Genomic DNA, 18,213 nt, shown 5'->3' on the forward strand with positions numbered 1-18,213 from the left:
GCTGAAACCATTAGTAATCCTAGGTGACGTTCTAATCTTTCAGCAAATATACCTCCTTTATATCTGTAATATTAGATTTTCCTTGAATTTATCACTTCCCTTTCACACCAGACGCGGAGAACCCGTGGACATCCAGTTCTCCGGCTATTGTCATCACCTGACTCATTTCCTTCCCTCCTAAGCAAAAAAAACATTTCTAAGATTTATACATAAAATCGTCTTCTCTTCTAATTAAAATTTCTCCACTTCTTTCTTGTTCAAACGAAGTTTCCCCTTAAAAACAAACGAAGCTTCCACCAAGCCTCAATTACAAACTCTCAGGCGGTCAACAGAATTTTGTCCTCATCAATTTGATTTCCGTGCAAATGGATCAACAAACCATCCAGCAACCGTTGCTTCTAGGTATAATTGCAAAACCAATTTACTCTAATTTTAATTTCTGCTTCCGTTAGTTTTAAATTGTCATTGAATTTCGAAATTTGTTGGTTAAATTGGGTTTGAAGTAGTATTATTTTGATCAATGTTCCTGTTTGATTGGATTTGAGAAATTGTTTGTTGAAATGGGTTAGAAGTAGTATTCTGATGAATGTGTTTGTTTGATTGAATTTTGAATTTTGTTTGTTAATTTCGGTTAGAAATATTATTCTGATAATGTTCTTGTTTGATTAGAGAGAGAGAAAAGTGAAGCAGGGGATGGGGAGAATCGAAAATGGAGTTCTTATGAATACATGGGAAGTACAGGTGCAGCAATTCCCACAGCATCAATTGCTGGTGCTGAGCTAAGTGTGGAGGAGATTCGGAGGGCGGCTTCGTTTTCGGACTCCCATTACCCACCTTCCCTCCATGCACCATTGATCGCTTCTCCGGATTCCTACTCTTATTCTAGTGGTATGCTAATTTCTAATTACATCTTATCAACTGCCTCTGCATTTATGTTTTGTAAATCTTTGTTTTATCATTTTTGAATGATCATTGTGTTTTGATGAAACTGCTTCCGTTCACGATTAGTTGTCACATTATCCTAATCCCGAAATGAAGGATAAGACTTGAAAGTTGTGTCATTTGCTCCAATAAACCTAAATGGTACCCCCTTCGTCCAGAATGAGTAGTCCCAAACACTATTGTAGGATGTGTCATGTGTGCGAAATAGTAATGATTTATGACTACTATCCCAGTTATGCTACTATACTTGATCACTGAGAGCCTCTATGAGGGGTTAGGACTTAGGAGTTGGGAAAATGTGAAGCTACAATTAATTCTGGACGGACGAAGCATATCTATATTTTGGGCTGGGTACTTGAAGTTTTCAAATTTAATACGGTATTAAATTTTGGATTAGGTACCCGATCCAAACATAATAATTGATTGAGTTACTGTACTTTTTAGATTGGATATTAGACTGACGTGTAGTCTACCTTTAGGGCATGTTTGGATTGGGGTAGTGGACTAAAAGGATAATAAAAGTTAAACCACCTTCATAAAAGGAAAATGAAGGTAAATCAAGGCTCCGTTTATTTTGATAGAAAACACCTTCCCAAAAAATGATTTTTCCATTTTCCTTTTTTTGTTTTGTTAAGGGTGAAAAACAATTTTTCCAAAGGTGGAAAACAACTTTGTCTAGGGAAAAACCAACTTTCCTTTTAAATAGAAGGAATGTCACATTTTCCACTGTAATCCCGTGCATTTCCTTTTCTCTCCTTTCATTTCCACTTCTATGTTCTTTATCTTTATAATTTTTCTTGTAAGGAAACAGACAAAGGAAAACTATTTTCCCTTAATGTTTTCCCTCAATAATGTTTTCCGTTAAAAGAAACGGGGCCTAAGTTGGTTGCAAGGAAGGTGGTGTGGTGGTGTTATGATGATAAGTGGTGGTGTTGTAAGGAGAAGGGAGAAAGGCGGAAGCTATTACCCAAATGACGGTAATAATCACCCTAGTGGGATGGTTGGTAACAATTAACCCCATAATGAGGCTAATTATTTCCCCCTTCATTTTCTTTTCTTCTTACCAACACTAGCTTATTCTCTTTACCACCACTCCACCCCCTTGTCATCATTTCTTATTATCATAATTTTTTTGCTTTGAATTTTGTTACCCTTTTTAATGTATTATCCTCAATCCAAGAATGGCCTTAATTTGACATTGTACGGTCGTGAGCAATAGTTGTAGGACTTGTGGCTTTACATGACTCATTGGTGTGCCTTTTTGAAGTAGAAATTGGAAACTCGGGCTCAAATATACATTGGCTAAGGGATTGTTTTAAGCATAACATGCTTGACTTTTAACTTAATTAAAAGATACTTGAAGAGTTGTCTTAGCTGAATGATAGTTCAGTAGGAACACTTGACAAGAGGGGGGGTGAATTGTTTCTTGGGAACTTGGGTAAGTTTCTTGCGGAATTTAAACAATAAAGAGACGAGTTCCCCACAGCAATCCCCTTCGATTACTGTGCTACTCTTTCTTTCTCTGACTTAACTCTAAGTCGCTCCTTTTCTCTTTGACTTAACTCTAAGTCACTGTTTCTCTCTTTGACTAAACTCTTAGTCGCTCTTTCTCTCTTTGACTTAACTCTAAGTCACTCAAGGATCACTCAATCCTTAAACCCAAAATACAATATGATAGATAGATTCTAGTACGTAATAAAGCTTATAATAATAAGGAACTCAAGGAACACTCTATTTTGCAAACTGATTCTTTTAAAACGTTTAAGCTCTTTAAGATAGATTTTGTAGAAATCAGTTGTATTTTGAAAAGCCAAAACTCTTCTCCTTTTATAGGAGAGTTTTACCTAAGGTTGGGTACCCATGTTCTCCTCAACTACCCACTAACTGTTACTGCTCAGTAACATGAGTAACATGGGCATAGTTGGAGAGAAACAGGGGAGACCAAATCAAAACACTAAATGCACGTTTAAACAGAAATACGTGGGAGAGTTTTAAGGATCATGGAAAATCTTTTGCTTGAGAAACAAGGAGAATGAAAACAGAATCCTATGTTTACATTTATTAGTTAAATTCATTTTATTTATTAACAAAGATTTTCCAACTTAAAACTCTTTTATAATTACAGTTAATATATTTCAGTTTAAAACGTACCAAAATACTTAGGTTCCTTTTGTTCCAAATTACGTATAAACAATATTAAATACTTACATAGATCCTAAACATAAACTCATATGTTGTAGTCTTCATGTTGCACCTTTAGAAGCTTCACTCGAAGTCTTCCCAATTTGTTCCTTCTCTGGAACATCGAGGATCCACATAATATATGAGGATCTCGCCTTAGGAACTCGCCTAAGGATCTCGCCTTTGTAAACTTGCTTAATGATTATATCTTCAATGTAGTGTCTGACATGGATCAATTACTTGTTTATATTCCACGTTGCTTAGTTTATCCAACTCAGGATCTCCTTAACTTAGCATTATCCCTCTAAGGATCTCGGAACCTATTATGCAACATAACATAACCAATTGTCAGGAGTTTGCTTTGTCATCATCAAAACTTTAGGCCCTATTTGGTTCAATATTAGTAAAGGAAGGGAAGAGAAGAGAAAGGAAGGGAAGAGAAAGGAAGAGAAAGGAAAGGAAATAAAATATATTTTCCCATGTTTGGTACGATGAATGAAAATGATAGGAATCCCATGTTTGGTACAACATTAGTAAAGGAAGAAAAGGGAAAAGAAAAAACATGCGTTTAAGCTTTAATATTTTGTTTGACAGATTTAATTTTTTCTTTCCTTTCAAATTCCTCCAATTTTGAGAGGAAAGGAAAGTGAAACTTTTATACAGTGAGCTTTCCTTCCAATTCCCTTCATTTCCTTTCACTTCCCATATAATTTTTTGAACCAAATATAAGAAACGTTATTTTTCCTTCCCTTTCTTTTCTTTTCCTTCCAATTCCTCCCAACCAAATAAAGCCTTAGGGTCAACACTGAATTATGTCACCAAGTGTTTTTGAGTGTTTGACCAAAAGATGATTTTTCACTTCTATTGAATAAAACATTAACTGGAGCATGATATAAATTAAGAGCAGGTTATGGCACACGCTGGTTTCTAAGAATTCTAAGAACCCAGCTATCTCTCTTTGGAAATCACTTCGTTGGGCAATCATAACTTGCCGGATTTAAGTTTTATTGATTAAAATATGAGGAAAGAAATGAAACACAACCTCTATATATGACAAGGATGCTTAAATCTTATACACGAATACTAAGCCTCTTAAACAAGAAAAACCCCTTTCAAGTGAAAGGTAAAAACTTGCAAGCAAACTCTAGGAAAGAAAAACAGCAGCCTGGTGTTGTAGTCTAACGACTCTAGCCCAAGGTCGCACGTACCCACACCATTCAAAACCCAAGGTCCTTTTATTCCCTGGCAAAGGTAAAAACTTGGAAGAAAAATCTAGGAAAGTGATTTAGGTATTGCAGTCCATCCCAAGATGGCACGTAGCCAACACCATTCAAAGCCCAAGGTTCATTATTCCTTATCCAAGTAGCGTATGGGTTTCAAACATCACGTGGCCAATGATTCTTCAAGGTTGATTGTTTGAGCCCAAATTTGCATTCCCATGATAAGCTTGTGACCCTACCTTGCTTTTGACAACTCAAATTGAAGCCCAAGTGATCCAATATTTTCTCCAAACTCTCATCAAACTGTTTCATAGAGTGTTCATTGGTATGTTCCTTTGGTACTTAGTAACGGCCGAGCTGGCATGGAGACAAAGGCAGACACGAGTAGGTACAATATGGACATCAGATGATTAGTTTAGCTTTGTTGTTATCAACCTTGTTATTTCTGTGAGCTTCAAAATTAGTTCACTATGAAATCAGTCATATCCATACAGAAGTGTTATGTTTATGAAATATAAGCCTCTTTCTCATTCTCTGTCTAGTTGACAGTAGTGCCTTTGTGGTGATTTTGGGTGGAAGTGCAGGAAATTTTCATTTTCTGGAATAGTCTTTCCTAGATAGTCTTTAGTCATCTAATATGTTACCCCCTCTCCTGTATGGCTAACCTACACCAACGAATTGTTTTGCTTCATTTACATTGTAGTTTTGTTTTTTCTCTCTCTATGTAACCTTTTATACTTCAATGTCTCTTTAAGCTTGCTCTTAAGGCTTTGTTACAAGTCTGCAACTTGTACTCTCTTGGCAGAGGAAATATCTAACTAGTTACAGCGCCTGCCTTTCTAGTAATCAGTACTTGTGCACCATCAAGGCAGCACATGAAGCATGTGATGTAGAGCTTAATGTAGGTGACAATGTGCGAGGAGCTTGGTTCATAGATTATTGTATATGCAGGGAACTGATTTTGGGTACATAAGTTTAGAACATCAGCAAGAATTCTATAGGCAAAGCCAGTATGTTTGATGCTCAAGTCTAAATTATCTTAATTTGTTTGAAGGCAATGCCATTTACATATAAGGAAACTGATTTTTAAAGCATAAAGGCTAGGCTATTAGCACCTAAGAAATTAACAAATACAGCTAGATAAGAAAATCAATAATCAAAATCATATTCTCTCAAAAACTAGTGTTATAGAGCAAAACTCTAAGTTAGCATAAAATAGAATCCTACAAAAACTAGTGTTATAACCACTTAGAAAAATCAAGTCTATCTAAGTTATACTTATTACGTCTTAGAGAGTAACTAGGATATACTTGGATTACAGGAAAAGATAACCTTGAGAAAACTAAATTGCCTTGGTGCAAATGTTCATGCATGCAAACCAGCTTCTTAGTATCAGGAATATTGATAAGATGGACCAAGGCAATTTGACTCACTACACTCCAAAAAATACTTTACTGCTCTTGCTTGTAAATCTTCAGGCAAAAACATGAAATTGAATGCTCAATCAATAGCAAACATATGTCCGTTAAGCTTGATGGCTACTTGGCTCCTTGAAACTGACTGAACCAGCTGTTATTTTTCTTTTACACTAATTGTTATTCTCCCCCCCCCCCCCCCCCCCACACACACACACACAAGGTAATTAGCCTTATTTTTTTTAGCTCTCTGTCTTTTGTAAATCCTACCAATCATCTAAAATAAGTCATAAGTTTGGACTAGATTTTTCACAATGCTCACTTACTTTTCTTCCTTGTCTGAGACCTTGATTTCAAGCACTAGCATCAGTCTGGCATTAATGGTAATAGCAGAGCCGCAGAGGTTTACTACTTGTTTTAACTGTTTCTGAGGTGTGGTTTGTGCCATTAAATGTCTTCATCATCCCTATAAATAACATCAAGCTTAGATTTGTTCTCCTGTGTCATGCTGTCCAGCCAGGAAAGTTTTTTGATTTGTAAAGCAGGGAAGTTGCTGAACTCATAAAGCCAAAAGTCAGCAAACTCAACTTTGTTTAGTCCACTGATCAAATTGGTAATGATTAGAGTTGGGAAATTAGGGCCAGCATGGGTGGACCAGGTGGTAAGTTAGCGTCTGTAATAAACATAACACTCGCGTAAGGGGTTCTAGTTTAGCTGAAGGGAATTTCTTAAGCTGTAAAGGTGATGCTTAGTTCCGATGATCAATTTTTCTATGGATTCAGTATTTTCAGAACTGGACTGATCTTCGATGTTTACTTGTATCATTAAGTTTTATATTCTAGAGATGAATTAGCATCTGGAATTGTGACCATTCATATAGTTCTGATTCTCCATATTCCATAAGCTATTTTTTTCAAACTGTAAAGACATCACTGAAATCTGTTGGTTGTATCAGCTGATTTAAGAACTTTTAGAAATGGCCTGACCTTGGTGTTCTCATTGCGTCACCCAGCTTTGTATTGTACTTGTAAATTTTTTTACTCAACATAGAGACGTTCATCAATTTTCCTGAGAAGTGAACTTTAATGACTACAGAGTTTCTGAAGAAACTTGAGATATAAGCTCTAATCGACTGCAGGAGAGAGTGATTCGCTGGGAATTTGGATAGTCTTTCCATGGTCGATCTGATTAACTATTATCGGGTTGTGCCATTCTCATTCACTAATATGCTGGTAAAAAAACAAAAGAAAATTCATCATACTTGCTTTGGTTAGAAATGCAAAAGGAATACCTGAAAATATAATTCTTGTATGTGGGGTGGAGAAATGACATACACACCCTTCATTAAATGAGAGGATAGTAGAATGACCAAGTTCTAGGGGCATAAAATCATCAACCTGTGCAGCAAAGTCACCGTTTTGTCCCGCTAATAAGATTTTATGAGAGTTGGTTGTCTCGGTGCCTGGTGCTTGACCACCAGAGTCTCCATGTTCCCACTTTCTGGAAAAACTGTATTAGAAGATCTGTGAAAAGTCACAACATTCTGTCTCTATTTGAAGTTTGAAGTTATGTAATTTATTGTTGTTTTTGACTTTTTTGTTTAATTTTCTTTGTAACTTATGTGTGCTTCGGTGTTCTGTTTATCTTTCTCACTGTCATTCTTTGAAGTAATTTTGCTTTTGATCTTCATTCTTTGTAAATTACATGTGCTTTTGGGCTTGGTTTCTTAAATGCAAATATTAACTTCTCGTTCCAGAGCAAGCTATTGAACAACCAAGTGGATATGGAAGAGATTTTGGCAGAGATGTGAATGTGTTCCAAAGGTATGTATGCAGCTGGAGTTCTTAAAGGTCTTTTTACACATATTTGTGCAAAGCATGAATTTGCTTATGAAGGGTACATTAGATGTAGGATTTTAAAAAGGAAAATTTGGTAATATTAATCCAATCTTTGGCCGATTTTCTTTATTAAGTCCACCTATGACATATTTTTTAATAATCCCACCTTTATTGCCCAACAGATCATAAACCTATTGTAGGCGGTAATCTATCTCTACGTGGTAGTACTCTCTCTCTCTCTTCTCCCTCGATATATTCAGTCATCATCATCAATTCATCACCATCTCGTTGACTTTCGTCACTTAAGTCCAATAAAAGTCGTTGGGTAGTAAAGGTGGGATTATTAAAAAAATATGTCTTAGGTGGGATTAATAAAAGAAAATCGGCCAAAGGTTGGATTAATAATTTAATATTACCAAATTTTCCTTTTAAAAAAGGCTTCAGTTTAAAGACCCTTACAATTCAATCTGTACGAGGGCATAACTGATATAGACAGAAGTTTAACCCATCTTGTGGTGCATACTTTCCTTGAAGAGGATAATCAGCTGCAAATAACATCTGATAAAGATGTTCTCATCTTTTTGATCCGTTCATCAAGCTCTATTTGGCGCTTTAGTGTAGTTGAACACTTGAACTACAAATGGTAACGGGAAAAGAAAGGGGCAAACGTATATTATTAGGGATAAAGTCAAGGGAGGAGAGTAAATAGAAGGGAAGGGGGGGGGGGTAAGGTAGAAAGAAACTGAGGGACAAGAAATGAGAATCAGAAACTTTGGGAGGAAGGATGGCTTCTCAATACAAAACCCTGTTAAGTTCATTCAAATCAGGAGTTTAAATGTGGGACTTGGCATATAGTGGAGAAGGGAAAATATACATTCTTGATCAAATTAATAAAAATAGACTTGTTGACTGACAAAAACCCTTAAATACATCTACATGACGTAATTATAAAGATATATCCTTAAGTTGCAATTTCCATGTAATTTTCACCATTTTAGGAGTTATGTAATAGCAATGAAAAGAGTGACCTTATCAGCTTATTGATGATTTGTAATTACAAATAACATAGTCGAGGTGACCAAAGAGTAAATAACAGCCATGGGTAGTTACTAACTACAATAATGATGTCGTAGTGGCACATGCATAAAAGTAGGGTACAAGGAGACATAAGATGCGCATCCTTTAGATTTCTATTCTTAGAGAGAAAGGGGGAGGGGGGAGGGGGGGGGGGGGGACGACCTGATGCCTAAGAGCCTTTATTGATTCATATTAAGGGCCATATCCTCTGTGAGCTTCATCAAGGGAAAATCATGCCTTACAATCTCCTTACATTTCTTTTCTTGAGTCCACTCCTTTTAGGGTCTTCTATATCCTGTTGTCGAACTCCTAATTGGTTGTTTGGGTGCCTTCTTTAACTATGATATTTCTGGTATCCGAGTCTTGTTTCTCGCTTTAGGATCTACACAAAATTGAACCTCTCTTGAATGGTTGTAAATCCAATGAGTCATATTCATCCTCCCGATCTCCCATCATAATCTTCAAGGTTGAGCTCACTATATTAGCCAGAATTCTGATACATAAAGGATACCTGGCTCAATTAATACCCACCCAAAATATACTGGTGCTGAGGCATTTCCCTAGTGAACTAGGGTTCTCAGCTTTGTACTATCTGAAACTAGAACATATATGTTCTAAGTGTACTGTTTCGATTAAGTCAGAATTGTAACTGCGTCAATAAGCTATTGAATATGAAATATATTATTCAGTAGTTGTAGTTTATATAATGTTTGGTTTTCTGCTCATTGTGCATTTAAGAATATCTTGCTGCTGAAAATCTGCTCAAAGCCTAGTGGTAATGAGAAACTTATTTAGTTGTCTTTGCAATTGAAAATATTGATATTTGTTGAGGCTTATGTGGCTGATTTTTCTGCACAGACAAGTATTGGATGAAGTAGAGATACGAGAGTTGCTCATTGATCATGTTGGTCATCGCTGTTGCTGGGGAAGTCGTCCTGCTCGATCATGGAAGATACAGATGGTAGAGGACTGCAATGTATATGTAGGGACTTTGGATACTTTTGTAGAAGAGAGGGAAGTCGTTAACGAACGTATCCCCTATCGTGGTGAAAATATTAAAGGAAAAAATAGTGGCCCTGAACTTGGAGTCTGGGAATTGGACCTGAGGTCTCAGTTCCCTGTTCTATTCACCCCGGAGAAAGAAACAAAAATTAAAGTTCCACATTCAGAAGCCATCGAGAAGTGCCCTGGTATATGTCCACCTTTTTTTGGAGATCATAACAAAAAATTAAATGATCATAGCATAAATTAAAATGATGAATGACACTAAGTGATCATACAATAAATTATCTTGCAGGTTGTGACGGTCGAGGAGATACACCTTGTCCAACATGCAATGCCAATCAAGAACCTGGTTATTACAAAGAAAATCAGATGACCCCATGCCCTTCCTGTCATGGAAGGGGTTTAATTGCTCATAGAGACGGGTCTGACACAATGTAAGCGTTATAAAATTGCTTTTCAAAGATAATAATCATTTTGATGAAAAATAATCTTTATTAGTTTTATCTGCGTACTGGTTTTATTCACACATGCATGCCAATTGTACAGTTGCTTGCAATGCAACGGAAAGGGAAATATTCCTTGTGCTACTTGCAGTTCTCGTGGATTGATAAAATGCAATATATGTCAAGGTGGCGGCTCTCTTCTTGCTCGCAATATTGCAACCATCAAATGGTAAGAGTTGCATTTTGTTATACTGTGGGATATGTTACCAATCTTTATTAGTTATTCTCTCTCTGTATTCCCATATTAATCTGTTCCACAAGTTTCTTATCTATTTGAGGAGTTTTTTTTTTCTTTTTTTCTTTTTGTGACACTGCTCTTGAAGAATTGGAGAAGCTTATAAATAGTTATTTACAAGTCTACAACTATGTTTGATAAATCCCATCCAATTACTGTAGCAATACAGTAGTTGACATATGAATAATATTACCAATTTAAAAGAAAATAAAGATAACAATTAGACTTCCGAATAAGAGTTTTCTATCTGATATTCTATTACTTTATACTAAAATAGACACCAGGAACGACACGTGTCACTTCCTGGTGCAAAATTTTCCCGCCAAAATCCATTTTCCTAAAAAGTGTATCTTTCTTATTTTATTTTTATTCTCTAGTACAGAAAAAAAATAGACAATTTATGTATAGAAAAAAAAAAAATTAGTTTATAAATCATGGTAATAATAGATACCACGTAATAATAATTTTGCTAAATATTTGTTGGTAATATTTTAGTCAAACCGGTACATTAATAATGGAAAATAAATTAACTCAATATTTTGGTCAATTTACATATTACACATATAAAATACGCATAATAGATGAATAAATTAAATGAATATGTTCAAAATTTAATAATTATGCAGTAGTTTGTGGGATATTCAGTTAAATATTTTGTAAAAAAGTTTATCAAAATCCGTGCGTACACGGGATCTAATCTAGTTGCTTCTCTATTTCTCTGTTTTCCACTTCTGTTTTATTTATTTTTCCCCTTGTTTTTCTCGCTGAAGCAATATTCTTTCTTTGGCTCTCATTTGTGAGAGCATCAATCTTGAATCTGTCCTGGAATTGAGCAACATACTGTGCAGTTGGTATCTCCTGTCCAATATTTATAATTAACAGTAACAAACTGTAAACCGCTGGAAGTGAAGTTGATGTATGTGAAATTCTTGAACGACCAATATGGTTAGGTTAAGCGTTGCCGGTCGTAGTTTTGACTAGCTCTTTCATTTAAGTTTCTGATTTCTGACTGGGTAGGGGATTTTACCATCTTTTTTCTTTTAATTCTATGGTATCACATTTTTATTCATTTCCGATGGCTTTCATTTATATGGAGATCAGCTACCACTCTTATCGACCTTTGTAGGTGGTTTTAGAATAATTGTGACAAGCACAACTGCACAAGATGCAACTATGTGTGTTTCAATCAAGTGGCCAAGTTTTCTGCGGCTAGTTTATCTCAAGGTTACCTGTTTAAGAAAAGGACTGTAAACATGCTAGTTGATGTAAAGAAGAATATTTTTTTGGCCTGTTTATCTGATAAAGGGTAGAAGTTCTTTCCAGGTAAAATCATAACAAGTGGAAGCATCCAAAAATTGAAAATAATTGAAGTGCTAATCTGTGAAATTTGCTTTGGAATGTGAAATGCCTCCTCTTTGAAGAACTACTCTTGCATTATTCTCCTCTTTCTAACATAAAGAAATAGTATATGTATGTGTATGTGTTTTGAATGAATAATGATGTAAATTGTTTGTACACTTTCTTCTACAGGAAGACACTTTCAACTCGAAAAGTAAGCGCAACAAAAGGAGCAGCCTCAGTTCCTGATGATGTGTTCCACAGAGCTAAAGGAGAGCAACTATGCAATATGCAAGCTTATCAATGTAGTCCAGCTTTTTTTGCGGATTCCTACTTTCTAAACAAATTTTCATCTGAAGTTATTGCAGATAGGGCTCCTGTTCCGCCTACTGCTAAGGTCATTTGTGAACGGCATACTATATCTGTTGTACCAGTTACGCGTATCACCATGTCTCATTCTAGCCGCACCTTCAGTTTCTATATTATTGGTTTCAGCAGAGAAGTTTATCTGAAGGATAGCTATCCTGCCCAATTCTGCTGGGGCCTGTGCCCATGCTTGGAGTGGCTTCACATTTAGTTGCTGTTATCGTCCAAGAAGTCCTCCTCGGCGTCATTTAGAGGATGTGGAATTTACTGATTCGTGCCAATTATTCATTATTTATTCCAGCTGTATGTACAAGCTCTTTCTGTTTCCAAATAAATCGCATAACGAAAGCTGTGTGTTATTCATCTGTTTGTAACTTTTTGCACAATGTGTGTATAATTTGTTTGAGAAGTGCTACTGTATTTGATACTTGTAAAATATATTTTGTGGACTTTCTATTGTATAGAATCGTGCATTTTTTTGGGTCAACTAGGTAACATACTTCAAGTTCAGTACTTCAAGATGACAAGTATTAAAACGTTGTGTACAAAATGGATAAGTACCAAATTTTCCTGTATATTATTGAAATATCCAACTTTTTATTATTGTTGTTGTTGTTGCTGCTGCTGCTGTTGTTTTGATAGTAAAATCAATTCATTAATTAAAAGTCATATATTTATAATAGATATCGAATTTAGCAATTAATACATACTCCGTAACAACTTGAACTAAAAAGAGGTATTTCTTTTCTAAAACTACGAACCTTGGGAAGATATTGGGTTGTGGGATAATGTTGCACTGTAGGCTATCTCTCTTCCATATTATTAGAATATACAATATTTTTTTAAGATATGGTCTAACGATATGTTGTAGCCGTATGAACGATTTCATTTGATTCATCTAAGTCAACTTGAAAATTTGATGACCGTTACACTCTCGTGTAATTCTTTACCAACGAACCAAATTTATGATGATATTTCACTGAAACTATATTAAATCCAAAGTAATTAACTAATCCCACCGTAAAGAAACTTACTACTCCGTACATTCTAACACCGTAGTTTCATTGAATTTAATGACAAAACATGAAATAAAAAAATTAAAGTGAAATTTGGCTATTTCAACCAAGGAAACCTTGAGATATGTAATTCCTAGAGAGAAAAAAGAGGGAGAAGAGCGGCTAGGGTTTTTTAGGTAAGATGTAGGTCATGTTTGGTTAGGAGTTACGGAGTATTAGTTGTTAGCTGGTTTGACTATCTTGTTGAATTAGCTGCTTGTGTAAGAGTATTTGGTAAAATACATGTTAATTGTTACTCCCTCCGTCTCTTTTTGTTTTTTACGTTTGATATTTTTCACGCGTTTTAACGATTAATTAATTTGCATCGAGATTCCTCAATTTTTTTTATTTAAACAAGATAAAGTACGTTTATTTATAATGTTTTCACTTTTATCAAAATTCTAATATTGAAAAATGAGAAAAATTTAATGTCCCAATGGAAAAGTGTGAGATATTAAATGACCCAATGAATTTAATTGGCTAAAATAATAATTTGACACAAATTTTGATAGACTACTAAGTCATTTATGTGATAATATAAAAGGAAATGTAAAGAACATTTTGAAATACCAAAAAAGGAAAACTTAAAAAACAAAAAGAGACGGAGGGAGTAGTTGTTTAATATGTAAAATGACCATTAAGGACATTGTCATATTTTATTGTTGGATACTTTATTTCTTTTCAATGTTACACATATACTCCCTCCCTCCCTCCCTCCCTCCCTCCCTCCCTTTTTATTCTTTACATTTTGTATCATGTATGCCATTTAACAACTAACTAATGTTGATAAAGATTCTTCATTTTCTTTAATTTAAACAATGCAACTTAAGTTTATTGACAATGTTTTCACTTTTATCCAAAATATGACATTGGGAAAGTGTGAGAAATTTTGATGTCTCAATAAGAAAGTGTTAATTTATTTTTTTTATTTTTTTTGAGGGGAGGAAAGTGTAAAAGGTTTAGTGCACCAAATGATTTTAGTTAATTAAAATAATTAATTGCACGATTTTTGACAGAATATTAAGGACATTTATGTTACAATGTAAGAGGAAAACATATCAAATGTAAAGATAAAAAAAATGAGACACGCAAAACGGAATACGTAAAGAATAAAAAAGGACGGATTAGTATTATAAGAAAATCAACTCAACTTCTTCATCTTTGTATCGGTCAACATGTAACTCTTGAAAAACATGTGGGGAGTAATATGGTTTCTTATAAAAAATGAAGTTATGTGTCTGAGATTACCTAGTTATAAAAATATGTTAAAAAGTACTTCGTCTGTCCCTTTTTGTTTGTCTCATTTGTCATTTTAATCAATTTTCAAAAGATTGCTCTGTTACGATAAATGCTTATGGAAAACACAACTTTACTATCACATAAAATACATTTGGTCCCGCTATTTTTATCTCTTCCAACTTTTACTCAATCAATTTTTAATACTCTTTCACAGGGCAAACAATTATAAACGAAAAAGTATGCAAGTTTTGGTAGCGACTATGGAGTGGTAATATAAAAAAAATAGGTCGGTAAAAAAAATTGGACGACATAGCGCGCCTAAATGAAAGAGTAGTAAAAGTAAAAAGGGAAACACAGAAAACGATCCGTTCCGTTACAAGGACAAGACGAGCAACAAAAGAGTGAATCCGTCCTTTTCAATTTTCCAAGTGTGAAAGAGAAAGAGAAAGAGAAAGAGAAAGAGAAAGAGAGCGTCGTATGCTTAAATCGACTGCGCGTAAAGAATTTAAAGCAACACCCCAAAAAGCAAACCGATACAGACAAATTGCGAGGCTGACGGAAATTAAAGAAAAAATAAGGCTATGTCTATGTGAGATAGAGACTGAAAAAGGCTTTACCATCAAATTATAAAACCAAAAAGAAAAAGTAAATAACCCCACCTCAAATATCAAAAATCCATCTCCCCAGGTGTGAGTGTGTGACTACACAAAACTAAATTTAAATTATAAACAAAACAAAACAAAACAAAACAAATTATAATTCCATCGTTTTCCCGTTGCTTTGCTCTTTCCTGTCCGTTGGAACACTCCACCTCAACTACACCACCTCTGCTGTGCTTACTACTCTCTTTTCTCTCTCCCTTTTTTGTCAAAAATTATGCACCAGTAATATCAGTAGCAGTAGTAATCTTTCAAGGGAGAAAGGGGGAGGGGGAAATTCAGTTGGGCATGAATCCTGAGCAATTACCGCCGCCACCACAACCACCGCTTCCCCATTTGAAATCCACTAGCTGTGACCGTCACCCTGATGAGCAGTTCACTGGATTCTGCCCTTCTTGTCTTTGTGAACGTTTAGCGGTTCTAGATAAATCGTCCTCTACTACCGTCACTTCCGGCCGTAAATCCGCTTCATCTGCTCTTAAATCATTGTTTAAGCCTGGCAGTAGTAACAACAACGACAGCGGTGGTGGGCCCGCGTTACGAGGTAGGCCGAGTTCGACCTCTTTTTTGCCGGAACTCCGACGAACGAAGTCGTTTTCCGGGGGAAAGAACGAGGGGGGTTTCCTTGGATTCTCCGGCGCTTTCGAACCGCAGCGAAAGTCTTGCGACGTTCGTGGGAGGAGCACTCTTTTCTCTCTCTTCTCACAGGAGCAGCGCTGTGCACAACAAATCCACCATCCTGTAATTAATGAGCCTTCGACTTCTTCAGCGGTGATTGAATTGAAGGCTGGAGAGTTGGGCGTCGGCGATCACGTGGTAGGCGAGGCGGCCGAGGAAGAATTTCATGAGGGCATTGATAATGGGGATGAAATCCAGGTTATAGAGGAGGAAATTGTTGAGTGCAATGATGATAATAATAATTACAATAGTGTGGATAATAAGGTGAGAAACTCGTCGGGTGAGCAGGCGGTGGGTCGAATTTCGCAACGGGAGACGGTTGATTTGAAGCCAATGAAAGACCATATTGATCTAGATTCGCAGAATAAGAAGGTGGGTAACAAGGATTCCAAAGGAAGTTTTTGGTCTGCGGCCTCGGTTTTTAGCAAAAAATTGAGGGCGTGGACTAGGAAGAACAATAATCAGAAGATTAAAAAGCATATGGGTGGGTCTCATACTGTACAAGTGACTGGTAAAAAGAGTAATGCCGGCCGGAATTACAGGGATACTCAATCTGAAATTGCTGATTATGGGTTTGGGAGGAGATCTTGTGATACTGATCCTAGGTTTTCTCTTGATGCTGGGAGGTTTTCCGTTGATGCCGCTACGGCAGGGAGGTATTCAGTTGATGCTGGGAGGATGTCATTTGATGATCCCAGGTGTTCTTTTGATGAGCCTAGAGCTTCTTGGGATGGTTATTTGATTGGTAGGAATTTTCCGAGGATGATACCGCCTATGGTTTCAGTAGTGGAGGATGCTCCACCACCTCCAGTGGCGGTGTTGAGGAAAGATGCTCAAATTCCGGTGGAGGAACCAAGGAGGAGTTCGGTTTCAATTAACGGGGATGATCCTTTTCCTGGTGGTGCTTCCCAGACTAAAGATTATTACTCGGATTCATCGTCCAGGAGGAGAAAGAGTCTTGACAGGTCTAGCTCCATTCGGAAGACTGCAGCTGCTGTGGTTGCTGAAATGGATGAGATGAAGAATGAGTGTGGTGTCAAGATCTCACCTCCTTGTGCAGACTATTTAAATGGTACCAAAGTTGTTGCTGGTATTGGTATTGGTATTGGTGGTGGTGGTGGTGGTGGTGGTGGTGGTGATAGGGATTTTAGGGGGTTGGATATGTTGAACTCTAATTCTAATACTAATTCGCTTAGAGATGATTATTCAGAGAGCTTTGATATGGGATATAGGGATAATGCTTCAGTGATAGGTAGTAACTGTGACAGAAAAGGATCAAAGAAGTCTAGTAGATGGAGGGCATGGAACATTTGGGGTTTAATTTATCGGCGAGGTAATACGAAAGGTGACGATGAAGATAGATACAGTAGGTCAATACCAAATGGGGTAGAGCGGTCATACTCGGAGTCTTGGCAAGGTGATCCAAGAGGAGGTTTTAGTAGAAACATGTTTCGAAGTAATAGCAGTGTGAGTTGGAGGAACTCATATAACGTAGGGGGTGCAGCAACAGGATCATTTGGAAGTAGTAGTAGCATGAAGAAGGCGGGTGGTGGTGGTGGTGGTGGTGGTGGTGGTGGTACAAAGAAAAAGGAAGAGTTTGTATTAGAGAGGAATCGGAGTGCAAGATACTCTCCGAGTCATAATAGTACTCATACTACTGATAACAATGGGATGTTACGGTTCTATTTGACACCAATGAGAGGTAGCCGAAGGGGAAGCTCAGGGAAACCGAAACCAGCTTATTCACATTCCTTCGCAAGGAGTGTGTTACGATTCTATTAACTTTGATCATTCTGAATTCTGATGGGTTTCTATTGATTGATTCATGTCTAATATAGTTTCTCTGTTTCCTTTTATGGTTAATATTATAAAAGCACCCTTGCATTTAAGGTTTCATGTTTCATCAGAAATCTCTTTCTTTGATCAATGACCAAAACTGGGTTGTACATTGTTTTAGTTTTAATTTTCCCCTGTTTTAACCACAGTAGCAGGAATCAGGAATGTATACTGAAAAAGTGGCTTCCTGAATCACTCTAATCTTATAATAAACATTCCTCAGACTCTCAGAGGAAGTTTAATTCTGTCTGTCTTTTCTCATGATTTTTTTCTGCTGCTTCCATTCAAGAACCTATCTATTCTCTGATGCTGATGACAAATTCCACTGTCCTTTTGTTGCACTGTCTTGCAACTACTTCTTTTATTATCGACTGTATCTTAATTTACTTAAGCTTGTTTGTTTACTTATTCATTCATACTACAGATTTGTATTCTATAGATTTGTATTAGAGTTATTCATTCATACTACAGATTTGTATTCTATAAATCTCTCTGATAGTTAGAACTGCGAATTATTAGTCCGTGTTTGGAATGGATCTATAGATCTCTGTTGGAATTGATGATGATGTAATTAAGGTAGGTAAGGTAAGAGATGAAGCTACTACATACACTGATACACCCGTGTC

The 18,213-nt window shown here is 36.3% G+C and overlaps 2 protein-coding genes across 2 annotated transcripts; both read left to right on the forward strand.

Annotated features, from left to right (window-relative positions):
• Positions 1-171: 171 nt before the first annotated feature.
• LOC110798419 (uncharacterized) lies at positions 172-12,607 on the forward strand. Its single transcript, XM_022003592.2, has 7 exons — positions 172-402; positions 670-888; positions 7,515-7,581; positions 9,532-9,863; positions 9,971-10,112; positions 10,225-10,350; positions 11,947-12,607. Exons 1-7 carry the CDS (start codon positions 366-368, stop codon positions 12,329-12,331), a joined length of 1,308 nt encoding a protein of 435 aa, XP_021859284.2. The 5' UTR covers positions 172-365; the 3' UTR covers positions 12,332-12,607.
• A 2,360-nt stretch (positions 12,608-14,967) lies between these two features.
• LOC110798420 (protein OCTOPUS-like) lies at positions 14,968-17,836 on the forward strand. Its single transcript, XM_022003593.2, has one exon. It carries the CDS (start codon positions 15,362-15,364, stop codon positions 17,531-17,533), a length of 2,172 nt encoding a protein of 723 aa, XP_021859285.2. The 5' UTR covers positions 14,968-15,361; the 3' UTR covers positions 17,534-17,836.
• Positions 17,837-18,213: the final 377 nt, after the last annotated feature.

This window comes from Spinacia oleracea, chromosome 5 (assembly GCF_020520425.1).
Source record: "Spinacia oleracea cultivar Varoflay chromosome 5, BTI_SOV_V1, whole genome shotgun sequence".
NCBI lineage: Eukaryota > Viridiplantae > Streptophyta > Magnoliopsida > Caryophyllales > Amaranthaceae > Spinacia > Spinacia oleracea.